At 38.5% G+C, this 22,697-nt stretch overlaps 2 protein-coding genes across 2 annotated transcripts; one reads left to right on the top strand and one right to left on the bottom strand.

Moving 5' to 3' along the window:
* The first annotated feature begins 505 nt into the window (after positions 1-505).
* LOC108671963 (peregrin) lies at positions 506-20,221 on the top strand. The gene is made up of 25 exons (XM_018159566.2): positions 506-934; positions 1,220-1,392; positions 1,583-1,696; positions 2,844-3,007; positions 3,856-4,033; positions 4,396-4,533; positions 5,740-5,928; positions 6,665-6,791; positions 7,117-7,256; positions 7,913-8,061; positions 9,312-9,621; positions 10,481-10,606; positions 11,605-11,726; positions 12,089-12,209; positions 12,521-12,709; positions 13,120-13,249; positions 13,607-13,733; positions 13,947-14,065; positions 14,366-14,488; positions 16,089-16,342; positions 16,968-17,304; positions 17,500-17,664; positions 18,327-18,562; positions 18,833-18,978; positions 19,308-20,221. The coding sequence occupies exons 1-25, from the start codon at positions 745-747 to the stop codon at positions 19,513-19,515; spliced, it is 4,275 nt and encodes a 1,424-aa protein (XP_018015055.1). The 5' UTR covers positions 506-744; the 3' UTR covers positions 19,516-20,221.
* LOC108671973 lies at positions 20,159-22,540 on the bottom strand. The gene is made up of 2 exons (XM_018159578.2): positions 22,434-22,540; positions 20,159-21,756 (listed from the first exon to the last, which is right to left on the bottom strand). Exon 2 carries the CDS (start codon positions 21,734-21,736, stop codon positions 20,546-20,548), a length of 1,191 nt encoding a protein of 396 aa, XP_018015067.1. The 5' UTR covers positions 21,737-21,756; positions 22,434-22,540; the 3' UTR covers positions 20,159-20,545.
* Between the last annotated feature and the right edge of the window lie 157 nt (positions 22,541-22,697).

Genomic DNA, 22,697 nt, shown 5'->3' on the forward strand with positions numbered 1-22,697 from the left:
AATTAAAAATTCCTGAGCTCACTGTGCTCACAGACCATTTCACTTAACTTCATGGTCCTTGCTTAAGGCTTAATTAATTTATGAAAAACATACATCTATGCCTGCAAGTCTTGAAAATCACTCGTGAATGACTGTTGTCAGCATTAATTGTTTCATGCAGGGTGGAATTAAAGAGGGCTAATACAGAATATCTGAACATGTACACATATCATATTGGATCTTAAAATGTAAACTTCTAAAGCAAGAATTTCCTTTTTCCTTTGGAATATCCTTTTTTATGTTTGAAATATAAGCATTAAGCAGTTATAACATAATATCATTCTGATTTGTTCTTAGTATATATACAGTTTTCAAAGTGTTGGCTGTACTGTAACTAAAGCAGGCTATAATCTCCTTTGTGATTAATCTCCTTAAGTGCATGGCTGTATGTTGCTCCTAATTGTAAATGTTTAGAGCTTTTTCTGTTTCTGTTTCATGTTGTTTCTGTTTCATGAAAATGTTTAAAGCTTTCTGTTTTTCATGAAATAATTTGGTCTCCTCAACAAAGCTTACAAAATATGTCCAAGATCATATCAAACAGAGACTCCTAGATTACAAAAGGATGGACTTGAGAAGAATCCATTGTGGTGTGCTAACAAGAAATACTAAGGGCTTCAAAAGAGTTCATTAAAATAAGGACTTCATTATTGAAGTCATACCTCATGTTTCTTATTGCATAAACAAAATTTTTATCTTGAATTCAACATGAATGAGCATGAACAATTCCTTGAATATTGTCGGAGCATGAAGCCTCCGTACCAATGTCCTGTTGCCGTATGTGGAAGAATTTACAAGTCACTTGCTGGCATACATACTCACATGACTACATTTGATCATAATAACATGCCCACAACACCTGCTTCTACAGGTGCATCCAAGCAACTATCAAAGTCAAGTAAGTTTTGTTAGAAGAATATTAATGTAATATTGGCTTGGTATACGTAATGTAATTTGTATAGATTTGTATTTACCTAATTTAAGGTAATGAGAGAATGAGCATTAAATGAACCTATATTTTATTCTATTAAGCAATTATTTTCTCATTGAACATCCTAGAACTTGAGCAAAGTTTCCCTTATCTAACAGGTCTTGAGGCTCTTAATATATATGGCTTGAGACATACCTACATGACTTTCACCCAACCTGATCCAGGGCAACTTGATGCTTGTTTCTATTACAGGCCGCAAAAAGGGACAGAAAAGAACTGCATCACCAATATTGGGGCAGCTCATTGTTGGAGATCCTGAACCTCCTCCAGTTCCCTTCTCCACTGACATGAAGAATGTTGAGTTTGAACTTGATGGCAAACCAATGAAAATATCAGTGTATGATCCTATTGAAATATTATCTAAGGTAAATTGGATTCCTTTGTTTATTAAAATAGTCGTTTAACACCCAGTAATATTATAGGCTTCCATAACATCTGTGTCATTGTTCATTTGTTAACAAACTGAAATTTGTGTTATATCTTGGTTGATTATCTTCTTGCAATCCTGTGGCCCAGCTTTAAGTCTAAAACTCCTGACAACTCATTTTGCTGCAGGAAGAATTTGAAGCGTCATTGCCTCCTTGCCTTGAGGAGGCACCGCAACCAGAAGCTGCAAAAACGCCCCAGCAATCAAAAGTTACTGCTGCCAAGGCCCATAAAACACCTAAGGTGGGAAATGATTCTATTTGTGTTGTTTTGTATCATTCCAAGTCTATTGACACAGAAGGCATGTATACTTTGTATATGAAGAATTACCATTTCAGTTTTTAGATATTGTGGCATCAATACATATTTTCATTATTTTGCAAAACTTTACTTCTATTATTGTTTATATATAGGTAATAACTGTGAAATTACTATGAACTTTTTGAGAGCAAGGCCAGTCTGAATCTAAGGATAGAATAAGAATATTATATTTTAACATTTTATGACTACAGGCCACTGCACTTCTATCATTCTTCAGATTTGTCATTTTTACAACACTTCTCTTTAATTTCACTTCTTGTTGTCTGTCTGCTACAAATTTTCTAATCAATATTTAACGCACTTCTACCTTTCCAATTGATCTGAAATTTTGCACACTTGCATAAAGTTAAAGACAATGCATGAATCAATTGACAGAATATATAATTTAAAAAAAAATTTTTTAATTGTAAAAATTTAAACAAATAATTTTGTCTGGTACATATCTTGTATTCAATATTTAACACACTTCTACCTTTCAAATCAATCTCAAATTTTGCACTATTGTGTAAAGTTGCAGACAATGAATGATTCAATTGATAGAATAAATAATTTTGCAAAATTTAAATTATTCTTAAAAATTAAAAAATTAATTTTAAAAATTGAAGTTTTTAAATATTTGATGATCAAATTAGAATTGATGATTAGACACTGGATTCTGTAGAAGTGTTGTCTTTAAAAAGTAATTTTTAAACGCATATTATTTATCTCCTACTAGAAATACATATTTACTACACTTACAAGCTTTGCCTTAATATTAAATTATCATTAGGTTTTCTTACTAACATATCTTACAAATTCTTATGTTAAACATGACACAACTAGAATCATAGAGACTCAAACTGTTATAGAATTTGTTGCCAAAAACTAATCCATAATGATGGGGAAAGACACTCCCAAGTTACTCATGTCATAACTTAACCTAAACCTCATTCATGAGGAAAATTTTAATTGCAATTTATACTCTGAAAATGCAGAGTCTCATTTTCAAGTGAATGAGAAAATTACTTGAAGTCTCCCCTAAATTCGTCCTGACAAAATTGCCTGGTTTAATCGTACTGATTTGTTGCAGAGTCGTGGCACGGGAAGCAGCACAGGCGAGCGTGGCTGCGACGTGCAGCGGTACACAATAGAAGACAAGCGCAATAAAGGATTGCCTGAGGCTAACTTCACCATCATTGAGGACTACTACTCTAAACTGCCTGATGCTCCGCCTCTCACTGATGAATACTTCAAGTGAGGAACATATAACTTTGTTACAGCTTCATAACTGCTGGCTTTTTGATACCTTGTTATATTTTTATGTATATAGTGATTAGTATTCATTTTATATCTTCAAGGAAAGCTTCTGCGCACTGCCAGTGCATATTGTCAGTCATTCATTTAGGTAGCATCGACTGAATCAAGTTTACTGAATCAAGGCATTTACTGTACTTGAACTAAGTGGTGCAATTGTTGCACGTTGCTGAATGGTCCCAAGGAAGGTACTTGGTAATAAGAACACACTAATTTATAAATTCATTTCTGTTTATACTTTAGAAGTAGATATGTAGTGGTGTAAGCAAGGGCACATCCTAGACCATGCAAATACTGTTATAAACCCACAAATTACCTGGACCAGCAAATTGGTTTACTGGCTTAACCATGCTCTCGCATTTAACTCTTTCTGAGGTAATCATGCCATTGGCATGTGGCAAATCACTATTATCTTACATTTTTCCGATAGACGTTGATCAGTAATGCAATCCATTAGAGGAGTACAACTGCGCTTCTGTGCAAGCATCGACCGCGAACGCCGTCCTAAAGACCCACTTTTTTAAGTTGCCATTCCATGGCAATAGCCCAATGTCAACGCCCTGGTCCATTGTATCTCGGTATTCATAGCTGTAATATCTTCTCATATTATACATGTGAAGATTTTTAATGGTTCTTGATGCGTGAAACGCGTTTCCTCTCAAATGCAGGTAGTGGCTAAACTATTCGTCCTTCGCTTTACATTTGTTCTTTTAGTGACCATGTGCTACATAATTTGTGGTTTAAGCCTTGAGAGACAACTCCTAGGATTTTCTCCGCATTATTATCAGATTCGTGGAGAAAACGCACCAAGAGCTGGCGGAGGAGATCGAGTATGACTTGGATGAAGAGGACTGCGCGTGGCTGGAACTGGTGAACGAGCAGCGTGAGGCTGAGAACCTGGAGCCCGTGTTGATGCACAACCTGCAGCTCCTCATGGACAGACTGGAGAAGGAAAGCTTCTTTCAGGTGACGAGCATTGGATGCTCCCTTGGTCTATGAATATTTCTGGAATTTGAATTTTGTGTACAAATGATCTTCTAGGTCAAATTATGTCAATTACTAAAAAACTGTCAAACAGATAAGTGTAGTTATCTATTTAAATTACAAATTTATTGACTTTTTTGGGAAATGAAAATAAACATAATTAATAACTCTAAATTCAGTCGTAAAAAATACCAAATCATATACCTGTTTGTTTCTAAAGAAAAGTTTCTGCTTATATCCACAGTTTGCAGTGAAAATAAGTATTATATTTGGGATAATGTTTACAATTTCTGAGCTTACTGCATGCATGGCAATGTTTGACAAGTTTGGCGTGGCATGATCAGGCTGAGAGCAGCGGACGCGCGGACAGCGGCGTGGCAGCTATTGACGAGGACGCCGTGTGCTGCATCTGCATGGACGGCGAGTGTCAGAACAGCAACGTCATCCTCTTCTGCGACATGTGCAATCTCGCCGTGCACCAGGTAATTCAGTCTAAATAATGCATTTGTAATGTATAGTTAAGGATTGTACATCGTAATGTATTCTCAATGATTGCACATCGTAATGTATTATCAATGATTGTGCATCGTAATGTATTATCAATGATTGTACATCGTAATGTATTCTCAATGATTGTACATCGTAATGTATTCTCAATGATTGCACATCGTGCATCATGATTGTAATGATCGTAATGAGTAATGCATGATTGTAATGATCGTACTTTGTAATGTACTTTACACTAAATGTGAAAGGTATAAATTATATTACAATGTGTAATTACACCTTAGTGTAATGTAGATATATAAGGAACTTCGATTCTGCCTTAAAGTTCCTTATATTTTAAGATATAAGGAACTTTATATCTGTATAAACGTTATACTCTATGAATGAACTTTATTCGAGCGATTCCGATATTTTTTATAAAAAATTGAGACTTTTTAGAGGAGCTGCCGATAAGCTTGCTACCGAGAGCCTAACCTATCATTCACAAAACGTAGATGGAATTACGATCTGTGGGCCCTGGACTCTCGACATTCATGGATGGAAAAGAAAAACGGTGGTCTAAATTATTCGATGTATAGACAGACGAATCTGAGAAAAAAATTTTTGGAATGACGACTGAAGTTAGAGTTAGTGACTGAAACAATTGTGAATAAAATTGTGATTCACTATGAGCTCTGTGATGAATCTAATAAGCCAACAGCGAGTTCCAGATTCATATTAAAAGGACTACGGTATGCCCACCGAAATGTGAACTTGTATGCGTGATCATCAAGTGATGCAATCGAGGCTTATGCAGGCATCCGTCAAATTATGTTGTATGCATGCCGGACCAGTTCAAGAATAGCAGAGCCCATTGAAATCCTTTTTAAATTATAATGTATAAATTGGCCAATTGAGTTCCAGACCTCAAGCCGATTTTAATTTCATTATTTCTTTAACGGTTTAACCCCACCTAAAAAGTATGCAAAAGATAATAATAATAATAATTATTACATGTTTGGACATGTATTATCAATAACACATGTTTGGAAAATAATAACTCATTGCTTTGCTATGTCCGAGCAATTTCGGCTCATGCCAACGAAATAATTTTAAGAATATTAAGGTCTGGATGAGGCAATACTTTCTGCATGTTATGAAATATGTTTATTCGTATTAAGAACATTTAATTTGCTTTGCAGGAATGTTACGGAGTGCCCTACATTCCGGAGGGTCAGTGGCTGTGCCGGCGGTGCCTACAGTCGCCCTCGCGTGCCGTGGACTGCGCCTTGTGCCCCAACAAAGGCGGTGCCTTCAAACAAACAGATGACAGTCGCTGGGCGCACGTCGTGTGCGCCATGTGGATCCCCGAAGTCTGCTTTGCCAACACAGTATGTTACTTGTTTTTGATTAAGACGTTACGTCGTCAAACATGTTCATGTTTATTTTCTGTTTAATACTGACTAGATCTTGCTGTGTCTGCATAACCGCGTTTTTGGTGCAGAACCTCTGGATTAGAAATATTTAGGGACTTTTCGTTGCGTATTGTCCGCCTTTCGCTTTGCAGTTTAATTCAGTTTTAACAAAGATATTTATATTATTTATATATAGGCGGTTAATTAGTTACCGTCAACTGGGGTGACTTTGGCCAACGTTTATGATTTTTGTTTTGCTGCCATTTGTTTCTGTTGTAGTTGTGTTATGTTTTTGAAATTAAATTTTATCCAATGTAGTTTTTTTCTTACCTATCGATTGGAAACTTTCGTTTCCTTAATTGTATATCCTGCTTGATTTGGCCCAATTTACCCATTTGGCCAAAGTCAACCCAAGTTTGGCCTAAGTCACCCCAAATTTTGCCTAAGTCACCCCATTTGACGGTAATTCTTTGTTCTGTTTTACAGTTTGATGACAAACAGTTGGACTGCAAACGCTCCCTAATGTCAAATATTATTTTTTCATATTGCCAACCTTTTCCCAAATGCTCCTTTTTTGTTTTATTGTTAACGATTAAAATTGAATTGTTAATAATTTTTGCTAACCTGTGCGCATAGATGGTTAGGTGAGTTATGTGTAAATGCCTAGATAAGCTGCATGCAAGAGTTTTTATCACTCAATCTTTTTGTTCAGGTTTTCCTCGAACCCATCGACAGCATCAACAACATTCCTGCAGCGCGATGGAAGCTCACTTGCTACATTTGTAAGCAGCGCGGCGTAGGCGCCTGTATTCAGTGCAACAAAGCCAATTGCTATACTGGTGAGGCGTAATATTTCTGTAGATTCCCGTTGAATTCTATTTCTTGAACTAAAATTAGTTAGAAACGGCATGCATCTGTTCATGTACCACCTTACAGTGTCTGCTGACACATATGGAATCTCAAATGAATTTATCTCTTCATGTATCTCGTGCAATGTCTGCTGCCTAAGCGGCCACTTCACCTAATATCTCTTTTAATGTATCTATTGCTGGATGCTACTAATTTCTATCTTTGTGGTAATGATTCTTACTGGCATTTCTGCACGTTGACAGGTATAATCTGATTATTGTAACCAGCAATAATAAGCATGTATATATTTTGCAGCGTTCCATGTGACATGCGCTCAACAAGCATCTCTGCACATGAAGATTGATGCGATCAGAGAGACGAGCGTCTCTGGGACGAGCGTGACGGTGCGCAAGGCTGCCTACTGTGACATGCACACCCCGCATGACGCTGAACAGGTGCAACTGCCTATTTTATACTTATTGTCTACAATTATTTATTGTAACAAATACATTTCTCCCTTTATCATAAATATATATTGTATTATGTATGTTTAGGCGGGTTCCTAAACATCAATTAGTTATTCCTCTGTTTTCTTTACTTTTATATTTTATTTCTCAACAATCTTGTTCCCCTTGAAAGAAAGTATAGAATAAAGATGGCAAATAGCTGAAACTTCTTGATGAAAGTTGTATAAATTTTATGTTTATTTTTGTATTTATATTTATTTATTATATTAGAAATATTCTTCTGCGTGACCATTTCATTTACTCGGTATTGTAGTGGAATTCTGAATTCATAACTAAAATGGACAGATAAACAAATGGGCCTATTTGTCAATATTGATGAAATAAATTTTCTGCACTTGTATTGGATCGATTTTAGTACCTACATTTTTTCCAGCCACCAACTGAGTTAGACGTAACATTAGATGATGGGAGTTCCCAGTTTCTTTATTTACTGTGCGCTCAGTTCGCTTTGATCATTTCTTGGCATTATCATATGGATTCTTTTGCATCGCAGCAATGATTCTGCTATATTTACTGGACAACATTTCCCGATTAATAACTAGTATATCTTGTATGAGTGATACAATGGATTATGTTCGTTTCAGGGAGAGGAAGGTGAAGTTGGCGGCGCCGCCAAGAGGGCTGCCGAAGCCAAGGCTGAGTGGCGACTAAAGATGAAAAAAGCTCGCAAAATATTAGCCGAAAAACGTTCTGCCGCTCCAATGGTGGCGCTTCCCACCATACCTCCCGACAGGTATTGTCGGTGGCATGGTTGCAGGCAGCGATGCTTTTGTTGGCCGGTTTATTTGGGCATTGTAACGTCCTTTTTGACTGTTCATTCCTGAATTAAGACTAGTTAATGTATTGTAACGTGATTCGCTATTGTAATATTCTAAATGAAGGCTAACGAACTTTCAACATCTCTGATGTGATGAAGACGGCAACACACGTGACACTAGCTTACTGCTTGCAACAAAGGTAATAATTTTTGAGATACTATACTTTGTAGGAGGGGAAAATTAATAAAAATATTGCTACGGGACGCTTATTGCTAGGCGTTATCAGCCATCAACCACGTAGTTTGCCTGAGGGTGTTTGTTGTGAAAGGTTCAGGAAAACAAGCATCTAATGATGGTCTCCACCTCCCCTACAACTATCTCTACCCGCCTATTTATTTAATCTTTTATTTGTATTTATATAATAATTAATTCAGAAGCAACACGACAAGAAAGAACAGAGTATGGACAGTGGAAGAATAAGATGAAAATACCAAAACCGAGGCGCGGGGGTCCACACAACCTTGAATGACTCATAAGTTTGCCAGCCTCTACCCAGTCTGAAAACTAACCTCAGGAGAGGAATCTAAGATGTGCACCAAATCCATTGTTATGACAGAAATAAAATTAATTTACGATAATCAAGTCAATAAGTGATTTTTATGCAGTATACTTACTATGTTTACACAGAGAATTATACTCTTGCTTTAATTTTATACTTTTACTTTACATTTCTTTGCTGGACTCCTAGTAGGAGAATCATACTTCCTTGCAGGATCATTAAAAGGGGCTTCCCACAATAATACGAGTTATCAAAACTTTACTGTGTTTGTTCTATATTGAATGATAACAGGCGTATAGAGTTCATGGTTTGGGAAACTTTAGCAACTCGTGGAATGTGATGCGGTTTCCTGTTTCATTCATGTTTGATGGCTTATTTCAGCGCTAAAAAGTTGATACTGTCTGCATCTTTTTTTCATTCATTGCCGCTGGTGCAACTTCCTTGTTGAACTTGTATTCATGTTTGCAAATTTAGAGGCATTCTTTGGCAAACGATAAGCACGCTTCAACGTCATCTAACGATGAGCAAGTCACTGCATGCGCATAGCTGTATCCTTTTCTGCCCCTGGTACAAATTCCTCTTTCAATTTGTGCTCCTTACGATTCAAAAATTCCTGGTATACTTTTACTCCTGTCGATGAGCCTGTTTCATCCATGCCATTTCCAGGATCCAGGAGCTGGCGGGTTTGGCGGACGGCGTGTCGCGTGTGTCGCAGTTCATGCACCGCCTGCTGGCGTTCTGGACGCTCAAGCGACAGTCACGTAACGGCGTGCCATTGCTCCGCCGCCTTACCAGCACACACAGCAGCCGTCGCAGCAACGCTGCAAACATCAGCAATCATTCCAACGCCAACGAAGGCGATGTCAGCGTTACTTCTGACCAAGCAGCTGCTCCTTCGCCTGCGCCTGTGCCTCAAGATGCGAACAAAACCCTTGCAGATGACTCTGAATCTTCGAAGAAACGGAAAGATCCTAATGTGAGTCCGCGGGGATGATCGTTGAGTGAGGATTCAGTAGTTTATTTTTACTTTCTTGTATTGTCTTGCACTGCATTTTTGTCCCGTTCCTGTCAATGCAATATATTTGTTTTCTTAAGAGATATCAAAACCTTTATTGTTATTCTTGCTTTTTTGGCCGATTCCATTCATTTTGTTTGTACATACTTGTTTCTTAAATAGGGAATAGATTAATTTGAGGAATAGCGCTAGTGCACGTGATGATTGGTAGCGGTAGTGCAAGCAATTCCTATTAATCATCCAGGATATATTTGGTCAAAAATTCACAATTTCCTTCATGCCGTCCATTATTCCCAAGCCGCCCTTATTTACAAAACCTGCTGAATCAGTAAAGCAACCTCAGGAGCGATCCGTTATCATGAAGGCTTTTTCATTAAAGTTAAGCAATATTTTTTTGAATTTGGACTTGTATAGATGTTTTAATGAAGTACCTAAGTATCCTTTTAGGGTATTTTATGTTCCCACAATTTGCTCCTGATTTTATTGTGGTTATTGCTTGTGCTTGCCCTTCTTGGATGCGGATGCGATAAATTGTATGTTACGTTATATATGCTTGAATTAATTTTTTTTCATTTCGTTTCTATTTCGTTGATAATTAGCGTTCGTCATCGGTTATTTTTCATTGTAGATTACTCTTATGAAGTTGAAATTTCTACCTTTTATTTTAGCATTACAAATTGATCAGATTAGTGCTCAGGAGTTGCTTTTTTCTTTTGCTAGCCATCGGAGCTGCGTTTAATGCGTTGTTCTTGTGACGAGATGAATTATGTTTTGTGTTAACCTAACGCTCGTGCATTGATCGTTCGCATGACGTTGTTAGAGTAAGAAGAGCGACGCGGGCGGTCCTAAGAAGAAAAGGAAGCTCCTCACGGGCGTCAATGAAAACATTCCTACCGCCAAAACCTCATCCAAAACCCCATCCAGACCCTCCTCTCCCTTTGACGATGTGAGTAATCCCTTCCATGTTTGATTATGTGAGCAATCCCTAACAGCAGTTTGACTATGTGGGTAATCCCTTCCGTCTGTTTGACGATGTGGGTAATCCCTTCCGTCTTTATTGCTTAGTTTAAGCCAGATCCTCTTCGCTGTGTAGGAGTTGGCCAAAGTCTGAGAAATGTCCTGCTAGTTTCTACTATTGAATTCTGCATTTACTGGAACAAATCGTTTTCGTTGCAGAATTAATATAAATTTGACTGCTTTCAATGATTCATTGATCAGTTTTGTGCTTAATTTCATTGTCATTCAGTGTTCATAGTTTGTTGGAATCAGTTTATACATAATTCAATAGCCGCCGTACGAAAAGCTTGCCTCTAGTTTCTGCCTTTCTGAATTTTGTTCTGCATTAACCGGTGGCAGAGTTTTAGCTCTGTGTCATATTTTTTATTCTCCATAAACATGATGGAGATCGTACGTCGTGAGTGTATTTCTTGCATATTTCTGGTATGAATATTGCGTTATGTTTAGCATTGAAGTCGTGCATATTGTATTTGTGTTCTCTGGAAATAGTCTCTGCAATATTGGTTTTCCGGCCAATGTGCTAGGTACGTAGTCATTTTACTACACTCAAATTCGTTACATGTGATCAGAAAATAATTGGAAATTAGTTTTGCTATTTATCAAATTACCTCAATAATTGAAGTATCAAATAGCATCTTAATTTAGCTTTGTCTTTTCGTTAAAAGAAGGACTTGGTAATTAATTATTTTACTATTTTTACACCTGAATTATGTTAGCAAATGGTGTTTATTGCTAAGAATTTAATAGCCAAGAAAACGCCAAATAAATTAGCGATATCGTCATTAAAAACGTCTTTTCTTCAAATTTATTGGCTAACTTGCCGTTTAAGCAAGCTAATGATATAAGTACGTATTAATGCTACAATGGCCTGCAATTTAAGCAATAACAGTGTGTGTTTATCGCCATAACCTCGTACGTTTGTGTCAGGTGTCGGCGCTGATCTCGCAGATCAAATACTGGCAGACGCTGCGCCAGGACCTGGAGAAGGCCAGGCTGCTTTGTGAGCTCATCAGCAAGCGCGAGCGTGAGAAGAAGAAAATGATCAACGTGTACGTGGGCGGATATTTTTTTCAGTGCACGTATTCAGAAAGTGTTATTGATCATTTTGTTTAATATGTTATAAATCTGTTTGTTTTGAATGCTTCAAATAATATCAAGATTTAAAGGTATTTTGGACATTTCTTCACAGATCGGGAGTTGAGGCAGATTAAAATTCAGCAGCTTTGTATCGACCGAGAACGTTGTTGTTGAGAATATCAGGTTTTCTTTGTTAAGAATGAAGTTAACCTTTAATACCATTCTAATGAAAATGGAACTTGTTCCAAACTATAGGACTAAATTTTATATGGAGTTTATTAAAAACTTTTCATTTTCTGTATCGCCGTAATAATTTGAAGGTTTACCTGTGTAGGTGCTGTGAGCTTCGCATGGTGCAGCTGGCGCCGCTGGTGGCCCTCCAGCTGCGCGTCATCGAACAGCTGCAGGAGCGCGACACGAACCTCATCTTTGCCGAGCCTGTCGATCTCGAGGAGGTAAATGCCTGGTTGCTTTCAGTTAATATGCTCTGCGTGAGTTTTTAAAATTTAGTATTAGTCTATTAGATATATTTTTCTCACTTAGGCATTAAACACGATATTTATGTGAAGGTTTAGCTTCTAAATAATACTCATTTCAATTGTTTGTCGAGTCCATCCCATCTACTGCATGAGTCAGGCTCTATGTTTTTTCAGTTTGATGATCCAACATGTTTGAGCATGCCAGTTATTATTTTAACCGTATATATATTGAGATAAACCATGTAATAACGCCATGACTTATCAATTCATTGTACTGGTGATTGCAGGTGAAGGACTACAGTGACGTGGTATCATGTCCCATGGATCTGAGCACCATGAGGGAGAAAGCTCAGAATCATGCGTACGCTTCTATTGACGACCTCGAGAAAGACTTTAATCTGATGATCGATAACTGCCTGGCGTATAACGCCAAGGACACAATCTTCTATAAGGCTGGCCTCAAGCTACAGGATCAGGTGAGTTAATTCTACTTGTGTGTGTTTAAATTTCAATCTTAGCACCAGTTGATGTTTGATTGCTAATTTTATTTGGGAAATTAACTATCTAAATTTATATTTAAAACTTACGTCGAATATTGTATTAAAAAACTTTTAATGTTTGGGCTAGAAGAGTTTTTGCTATTTGCTGCGTTGGTGTTTAAATCCTCTTATTTGCACGCAATTGGCATTTTGAGCAATTTTGATCATTTTTTATCAATAGAATACATTAGTTTCTATGCGAATGTAATTATAATTTTTTCTACATTTTTTGTATCTGTTTGTTCGCACGTTCTCACCTCAGTGGAGTGTACATAAACTTTTCTAAAAATTCTATTGAATTTTACAAGCTAAATAATATTTGAATGTAAATAATTGATGTTTTTCAGGGAAGTATAATCCTGAGCAACGCAAGGCGCTGTGTGAGCACCACCGGCTTTGATGAGACGACAGGCCTGCTGCTGCCTCACAGGCCTAAGCCTCCGCCCCTCGTGCCGGAGGCCACCATCATACAGGAAGGTGCGCTCACTTAGGCCTAGAAAATTCAGCAGAATCTAAGAGTTTTGTGTGGGCCAACTGTTTTTATTTGCACAATTTGTATTCACAAATTGGCATTTATGATAAATTTTCAAAATTCGTGAGTGCTTTTAGATAACAATTACTAGTATCTCTGCTACAATGTCGAACGGGAAAGAGCATTAGGAAGGGTTATGCTAGCATCATATGATTGAAGCATGAGTTGCGAATACTATCCCCATTTCAGCATTGAATAAAAGTGATTCACTTATATATATGAATATACTCGAAATAGTTTGTTCTAGGTTTTCTTTATCCTTAGTCAAATTAGAACACAGGTTTATGTGGATTTTTTTTCAGTTGATGAATACCTGGAGTTGTTAGGTGAGGACGGTACTGGAGACGTCCAAAAACTACGCAGCCTTCTTGACCTCACAAACCAAATCCGCCACTACAACTCCCGTAACAAGCGACGTAACTTGCTCAAGTGAGCGCCACTTCTGGCAAGACTAATAGATAGATGTTGTTTACGGTCATATGAAAATGATGCATAATATATCGTACCAGGTCTCGGTACTTTTGTGTGTTAACTCTTGTCATACTGCATATTCTTACAGCGCTATAATCGTACCAAGTGAAGGTGCAAGTGTAACAGTGTAGTCAGTCCTACATGCTAAAGATTGACATGCATGCATAACAGAGAGCGGTTGGACAAGCTGACCTCGACGTGCACCTCTCGTCCTGGCAGTGCTGATAGAACTGAGCAGCAAAGTGTTGATGGGAAAGAGAAACCTGAGCTCCTGCAACCGACGAGCGAGTGTATGTGATCCTACTCAGATGAATCTGGATTAAATTTCTTCCTTAGAGTGAATTCTGCTTCTATTCGTCATAAAATTTTGCTGAATTTTTTTAACTCGTAGACATTTGGTGCTTTTCCAGCTGTGAATTCTCGCCAACTCTGCACAATTTGTTTGACATTGGCTTCGCAAGTCAACCAATGGATGGACCAGAATATCTATATGAACAATGGTTCGTCCCGCTTGATGCCATTTACATGTTAATTCAATACATTTTTGTATGTAGCGAACAGCATTGCGTGTGAACACAAATGTTCTGCAGGCGAGTCAGCGGCTCCTGAAGCGGCTGCCTCTGAGCGTCAGGGGCGGGGGACAGGCGCCTCTCGTAGAAGTCGTGCGGCTAAAAGGGCTTCCCCTTCGCCTGTGGAATGCCCTGCTGTCAAAGGTATGCATGTATTTTGCAAAATAAGCCTTTAAATAACTTAAAATTATCGGCTTAATATGTGCAAAGTTTTTGTGATAAGATCAAACTCTTCCATTCGCTGAGTTCGAATGATGAGATCATAACAACAGAGAAAAATTTACTTGAAAATTTGTTTGTAAATAAATAGGGTTTTGAATAGGGTTTGAATACTTGAATTGAAGGTGCTATTTCAATGCAAGTATAGAAGATAGTGATACAGATTTTAATAGGAATCATGTTGATGATTGATACTAGGCATCAACTATTGATTCATTATTATTACAACACTTCTCTTTAAATTCACTTCTTGTTTGTTTGTTTGTCTGTCTGTCTGTCTGCTACAAATCTTATAATCGATATTTAACACACTTCTACCTGTCCAATCAATCTGAAATTTGGCACACTTGCGTAAAGTTGGAGACAATGCATGAATCAATTGACAGAATAAATAATTTTATAAAAAAAATTTCATTATTAAAAAAATTAAAAAATAATTTCGTCTGCTACAAATCTTATTATCCATATATGACAATGACACAATTTGACCTGTCCAATTGATCTGAAATTTTGCACAATTGCATAAAGTCAAAGACAATGCATGAATCAATTGACAGAATAAACAATTTTGAAATTTTACAAAATTTTGATATCTTAAAAAAATGTGAAATTTTTTTTTTTCAATATTTGAAAATAAAATTAGAAATTCATTGTACATGTGTAACATCCAAGACATTGGATTGTTCAGAAGTGTTGTCTTTAAAAAGTAATTTTTCAACGCATATTATTTTTACAACACTTCTCTTTAACTTCACTTCTTGTTTGTTTGTCTGCTACAAATCTTGTAATCGAAATTTAATACACTTCTACTTATCCTATCGATCTGAAATTTTGCACGCTTGTGTAAAGTTGGAGACAATGCATGAATCAAATGTCAAAATAAATGATTTTAAATGTTGAATTTTTTTTAATATTAAAAAATTGAAAAAATAATTTTGGCAGCTACAAATCTTATAACTGATATTTGACATACTTCTACCTGTCTAATCGATCTGAAATTTTGCACACTTCTGTGAAGTCAGATGCAATGCATGAATCAATTAACAGAATAAATAATTTTGAAAAAAATTATATATTAAAAAAATTTTATATTAAAAAAAATCAAAAAATTAATTTTTTTAATATTAAAAATCAAATGAAAAATTTATTGTACATCTGTAAGATTGGAGACACTGGATTCTTTGGAAGTGTTGTCTTTTAAAAGTAATTTTTATTTTTTTAAACGTATATTATTTTATTCTACTCACTCCATTAAGATCCGTAATCATTCAAATGTTTTGATACTGTGCAGCTTCCTTATATTTTTAAAGATTTTCATGACAATTTTGCTGAAGCTGAATATTGTACTTGAGTTCTTAAATGTTTAAGGTAAAAATTGTCAGTCTATTTATTTCCTTCATTTTCATGGTTTATATTGTGTAAAAGTGGTTCAAAAAAATTCAATCATAAAATGTGGTCCATAAAATTCAATCATCACGTTGAAAAGGCTTCCTATAAACTCACAAATTTCCACATAATCCTGCAGAGCCGATCGAAGTATCAGCAATTCCTGCCTCAGAATCTCCTGCTGTGTCTGTTCCTTCGTCCGACGTGGCTGCTGTTGTCTCAAGATCTGCTCTTGTCCCGGAACCAACGCACACTCAACCTGTTCCTCCTGCCCGTGACGCAGAGTCCTGTGAGAAGAAGGAGCTAAAATCGGGCGTAACTCCCTCACCTCGAGCAGGTCGTGGGCGGGAGCGAGGAATTGGACGCAAAGGCAGCGCTCCAAACAAGCAAATGGTGAGTTTGGGAGGATTTTTCTGACCTCGGCTTCCTATATTACAGTAAAGCCTGGTAACTTAGCAGGATTCATCATTCCCTAACAATGTGAGCCATATAGCGTTAATGTTCTATAAATTGAAGTCCTGGAATAACAATCGTTTCCCTCAAGTAGTCTCTTCAATTCAGTAGTGCTTCATTTCAAGATTCATTTGTAAACTATCTATACCCAAATTATTAAGCCCTTCTAAATTATTATATTCGCTTCTAACGAACTTGGGTGCATATAATTCTCAATAAAATCATGAATGCGCGAGTAGCCTAAATTGGTTTTTAGGTCTGTGTGGCCTGAAAAACGGTATATTCACTGCCCTACGTCGCGCAATTTATTTTTAAATCCAATGACATGAATGCGTCTTCTATAAAAACGACTTAATACTATCAGGTCACAACAGAGTGTTTTTGTATGCTTGAAACCTGGTTGGTTTATCAAAGTTTGAGAGTGTTGATGTGAAAAGTTTGGCAATCATACATTTCACCCATCAGTTCCTAGCTTCGTAGTTCAATCATTTACGCATATTTAATCATGATGAAAATTTCTCTCCCAAAAATGATTTAAACTCAATAAATATAACTGTTGCCGCAGGATTCTGGAAAACAGAAGCGCATCGACAGCTTTTTCACAAAACTTCCTACTACGCCAAAACCTGCTCCAGTGGATCCGTCACGTGTTGAGGAAACGACAACATCACCTCTCCGTGACAATGACATGTGCAACGCAGATGCTTCTGTCCCATCATATCCAATCATCGATGAAGAGCTTCAAGAGTCTCCTGATAGCAGTGAGGATGCCACAGGTGCTTCCCAACGCAGGACAGACTACCCCGAGGATGGAACATCGTCCACTCTACCTTACAGAGGATCAGGTCGCAGGAGGGGACGTCCAAGCAGGCGTCGTCAGGGGCCTTCGGAAAAACCGTCAGGTTTGTTTCATATATTAGTTACTTTCGTATAATTCTGTGCCTGTAGAACTGACTTATTTATGTGGATCTTTTTTTATGATTTATTTACATCATAAAGGCTAGTATATATACTTATGCAATTGCACCCAAATTGATTAGAAATGAGCAGTTGATAATACTTCTTAATGAATTTATCATGTATTTTCTTTGTTCTAGTTGTTAAATCCTTTGAAACGAAAGAAGATGAGAGCAAATCTGCGGAGGATACGTCGCGCCCCGCAGATTCTACAAGCACTCCCTGGAGTGACGGGATGACCGCGTGCGCAGCGCCCGGGATCTCCGTTGTATCGGAGGACAGCGCTTCGAGTGAAGGCATGGTGAGTCTGTGTATTATTCATCTCATTACGTGCAGATATTAATCTTACATCGTTTTCAATCAATTGTTGTTGTTGGCATCCGTCCATCTCGAGAGATGATGGTGTGTACCCCGTCCGTCATCGCACAACACGCTGTCGGCAGCGCCTCGAGTGGCTCGCCAGGCCGATTCGGGCATGGCAGTCACGACCGCAGTTGGCGCAAATAAAGAAGTGATTAATTGATCACTGTCGATGCTCATCATGTGTTATTACCTCTCAAAAATCCCTCCAATTGAGTGCAGACTCCTCGCCACCTTTATAAAGTTGTTTGTTTACATGAGAACCCTCGACGCATGCCGCTATAGTGCCAAAGAAACGAAGAAAATGTAGGGTTTAAAGGTACAACTAATTCAAAAATGACCATTTGCCAAGCAGGTTGAGCAGATAAGAATGTGCAGTACATCCCGGTAAATAGGTATAAGCAGGTTGTCGGCAGAAGCCTATTCGTTCAGGTATCCACTGTGAACACTTACATTATTATCCTATGTTCATTCTTGTGGCAGGTTGGAGCAGGTTGCCCGCGCGGGCAAACCGGCTTCCACTGTGTACGCACCCTAAGAGTTTATTCTTGTTTTAATCTCTACGCAATCGGGTTCAATGCAATCACAACACTTCTGTTTCCCGCAGAAAAGGCTCCTGAAACGGACGAAGACACTCACTCAGAGAGCACAAGCAGTCTGGGCGACTCTGACGACACTTGTTCAGACTCAGACTCAGACACTGGCGGGGGTGCGGGAGCAGAGTCAGAATCTGGTGCCGGTGACGCAGGCGCGGACGGAAGAGCTTCTGGTCAGGAAATCCAGCTGGAGCCTCTTGACCTGGTCTGGGCGAAATGTCGGGGCTACCCTTGGTACCCGGCGCTGGTGAGCGGTCACAGTGACAAATCTTATCTACATCCCTGAATATATTCCCTCGCCTGACGAAATAATCGATAGAGTAATTTGCTCACCTCATACCATCTTAATCTTGTCGTCCGGTGGGAGAAAGAGGGGGACTGCTATACCCGAGGCTGTGCTTAGCACATGCAATGTAGAACTGACAAATTGCAAATATTGTCAGTTTTTTGCAATTTGCAATAGTTGTCAGTAGCTTCCATGCGGTTTCCAGATATTAATGCTTGTTTTGTTGATCAGATCATCAACCCAAAGATGCCTCGTACGGGCTACTTCCACAACCACGTGCCTATCCCAGTGCCGCCCCAGGAGGTGCTCGACTTGGCCCACTCCTGCCCTCTCACTCATCAATATCTTGTGCTATTTTTCGACTCCAAGAGGACATGGTATGTACAAATTGCCATTAATTTTGAAATGATTGCTGATGAGAGAAGCAGTCCAAAAGTTACAGTACCCGGGTCAAAATTTGAACCTTATTCATATTTAAAACGCGTGCATTTAATTTTAGCTTCGATAACTTGTTGAATCCGTTAAAATCAGAAATTAGGGAACAATGTGGTCCAGTAAGAAATCTTTGAATGACATAAAATAAAAAATGAAGGCCTTGAACATTTCCAATACATCAGGCAACTGTAACAGTGAATATTATTTTTATATGTTATTTTTAAATGCATGTTTTCCGTTGTTCAGTGCTAACTGAAGAATTTCTTCGCAGGCAGTGGCTGCCGCGCAGTAAACTAGAGCCACTGGGGGAGCGCCCTGAATTGGACAAAGCAAAACTGGTCGAGTCGCGCAAGCCTACGGACCGCAAGGCCGTGAAGCGCGCCTACGAGCAGGCCATCCTCCACCGCTGCCGGGTCACGGGCGACCAGGATACACTAACGGGCGAGAGTGAAGAGGAGCTACCGGCTGCCAGCACATGACCAACTACTTCTTAAGATAGTCTATATAATGCGAGAGAACACGACAGTGCCTGTACATAGTTCACGTCGTCTGTAGATAACGAGAGCTGAGTTGTGATATTATATTTCTGGCGCGGAGCACGAGATCTAATATGTTTTATGTAGTTACTAATTTAAGTAGAAATTTAAACGTTATTTTTCATTCATGAATCGTGGTTGGATCTTAGATTTTTTCAGCGTCATTAAAGGCAAACTCTTTGTTCACAACACTAACAAGATGATGGATTGGAGTCCATTAGATTGCCGGTACAAGGTTAGTTTCGTACTCCTCAAGGACAAGTATTGCCCTTCGCTGATAATATCAAGTGAAACCCTGCGGTTCGTAAATCGGACAGACTGCCTATTGGTGCATTTGACAGGTTCCGCTAGGCGAGTTGAAGTCGCACGTTTAGTACACTCTCACTTGAATGCAGGGATAACATGGACTAAATAAGCGAATTTCTTTCCTAGAAGCATAGGCTTTGTTTTGTGATTATTCTAGGTTTGGGCAAACAACACTTTATTCGTCATGGGGACATTGTTCAAAGTACAATAATTCAGGTTCATACCAACAGCACTAATAACTATGGCTTATTCACGGGAAAAGGAAATAGAATGAAGTATATACAATCTCCTTTCATTGTAATCAAATAGCGAATAGGTTGCTATAAGTAAACTTAAAATAATACTAGTGTCAAACTAACCTATGTTCATAAATTATCATAAATACTCCTTAGTAATCGTCGGCCGAGAATTTATACGCAGTTTGTGCATAAATTGCATTCTGATAAGTCTTCTTAAAGAAGAATGAGCAAGTCAGTAACAAGGTTACATCAGTTGTTGAAAATGGATACTTCCTATTCCAGCAAATGATTCATGAGAAGGGGTCAACGTAGTAAGATTCTACGAGCCACTATAAAATGAAACTAACCGTTTGGCGTATCCATTACGTCAAAAATTAACCAATAATCTTCTACTAACCATCAACTGGCTATCGGAATGTGTGTGATCACTACGGAACACTGGAGTACGACTCGCAGCAGCTCGACGAACTGTCGTCGCTGTTCTTCTGAGTCGCCAAGGTAGCGTTCACCCCCCATAGGGTGAAAGTACTTGTCACTTCAGAGTTGTGCAGTGAGCGCAGCAAGTATTGTCGCAAGTTGAAATTTTCGCCCAGTCGGGGTATTTTTGGTGGGGGAACAAATGGCCGAAGGTCAGCGGTTGAATAAATGGGCGATTTATCGAGGTTAGTGAAGTCACCTTCTCCCAGATATACTATATCCCAACGATCTTGCGAAAGTTGTTCTGTAGCTGGTAGAGAGTTGGAAAATACAACTACAGGGCATGGATGAAATCTCTTTATGGATCCGTTATACTTTCCGGATACGATGTATCCATTTTTCACTGCTTCGAGAACGTCGTAGTCGAAGTGATCTTTCGAGGCTCTGCTGCAGTCGAAACATACTCCAGTGGGCGCATCTGACAACAGAGCACAAACGTCTCTTGTGCCTATCAAACCATCCAGCAAGTCGTACGCGTAGAGGATATTCAAATAATTAGCAAACCACGTTTTGCCCGCGTTTCCTGCTCCATCGTAGACCCACAGTATCTGTCGCTGTGTTTGGTCGACTAATTTCATAAAACATTGATATTGCCAGCGGCAAAGCTTGCTGTGTTTCCAAGCCATGAAAAAATCATGCTGGGTTCTGATTTTCTTCACGTATCTGGCTGTCTCCTCATAATATCTTGAACGAAGAGAAAATTCTTTGCTGACTCTGACGATGGGCGCATGTTTGCCAAGCAGGCCGGCCACCACCATCCCAACGCTTGCTAATTTAGTCCTATTTGTCTTCTTGGGCAAAGACGTCAGCGACTCCCAATCTCCGACGGTTTCAAAGTTTCCATTTTTTGTGCAGTACAAATAGTTGAAATATGGAGGGCTTGATGCGCATTCCCAATGAGCTTCAGGTAGAATTCGCTGAGTGAAAGAAAGTCTGTGCGATCTTATAAATTCGACGTACCCTTGCAAATGTGGTGTTCCAGACACCGACTTTTCGAATCCCCACACCGCTCTCTTCACCTTGAACTCTGGCGAAGAGAAATGTTCTACGTAATTTAAGAGAGGGTCGTAGTTGTTGTAAGTAAATACCCATCTTGAAGTTTGCCTCGTGATACGAGTCGGATCACCGGTTCGAATTTTCATCTCTCCGCACTGTCTTCCAGCTGAAATCAGACGGGTAAGTTTTAGAAACAGAGTTAGTTTTTCCTGAAATTCTTTCCGAACTGTTTCATGGCAATTACAAATCTGTTTCTTCTCCTCTTAACCGATCAAATACGACACGATGGGACCTATTACTTATCATGGATCATTCGTCTACATGTAGTTTTATGCCGGGAATGATTGTTTGGGTTTGTATTGTACTACCATGCGACATCGAGCACAAAATTCATAGTAAGTGTTGAAATATCTCGTGCAGCAAAGTGCCAACATCGGGCACAAAGGATACAATAAATCTACTGTAGTTTGTGTCGAGACCTACGGTAACTTATAATCCGTTGCAAAGATTAAACCTAGCTTCGCTCAAGTCCTCGATCACTAATTTTGTAAACAAATTATTTACTTGACCTAAATTAATTGCTTGCAGTTTTTAAACTATCGTATGCTCTTCGTAACTTTCTTGTCTGATTTTCGCGTAAGCAATCCCTGCCTGCGAGTTCGACTAGCGTCTGACAACTAAGTTACCCACAAAAGTAACAGAAACCTGGTGAAGCACTGACGATTTGTGGAGATTGCAGGAATCACTAAAATGTTCGAAAACAAGTTCACTTCCAATCATTGGTAATGATCGATTTGATATCAAGTCATTTCCACGCTCCGAGAAACGAAATATAAAACTTACCAGTTTTGACTATCTCGAGGATGTCCAGTTTACGTTGCTAAATCTTGCAGTAGATGAAGTGGAAGTCCGATCTCATGATCAAACACTGTAGTCACTGAGCAGAAGACCAGAAAGTGTCGGTTCGATAAAAAACGTGCGCGCTTTACCTCGCTATGAAATTTCTAATCGGATCAAAAAACGGCTTTTCATCTTCTTCGAAGTTTAATTGTTAAAAATTGTAATGATTATTCCTTGCGCAGAGGAACGTTTTTTAACTGTGTCTGT

This window comes from Hyalella azteca, unplaced genomic scaffold, assembly GCF_000764305.2.
Source record: "Hyalella azteca isolate HAZT.00-mixed unplaced genomic scaffold, Hazt_2.0.2 contig16900, whole genome shotgun sequence".
In the NCBI taxonomy this organism is placed as follows: Eukaryota; Metazoa; Arthropoda; class Malacostraca; order Amphipoda; family Hyalellidae; genus Hyalella; species Hyalella azteca.

Excerpts from the sequence above, each read along its gene's own strand:
- LOC108671963 (XM_018159566.2), top strand. The coding sequence starts at position 745 with ATGAATGAGCATGAACAATTCCTTGAATATTGTCGGAGCATGAAGCCT. Across the intron at positions 3,008-3,855 it reads CTCACTGATGAATACTTCAA|ATTCGTGGAGAAAACGCACC; the intron begins GTGAGGAACATA and ends CATTATTATCAG. Across the intron at positions 5,929-6,664 it reads AAGTCTGCTTTGCCAACACA|GTTTTCCTCGAACCCATCGA; the intron begins GTATGTTACTTG and ends CTTTTTGTTCAG.
- LOC108671973 (XM_018159578.2), bottom strand. The coding sequence starts at position 21,736 with ATGAAAATTCGAACCGGTGATCCGACTCGTATCACGAGGCAAACTTCA.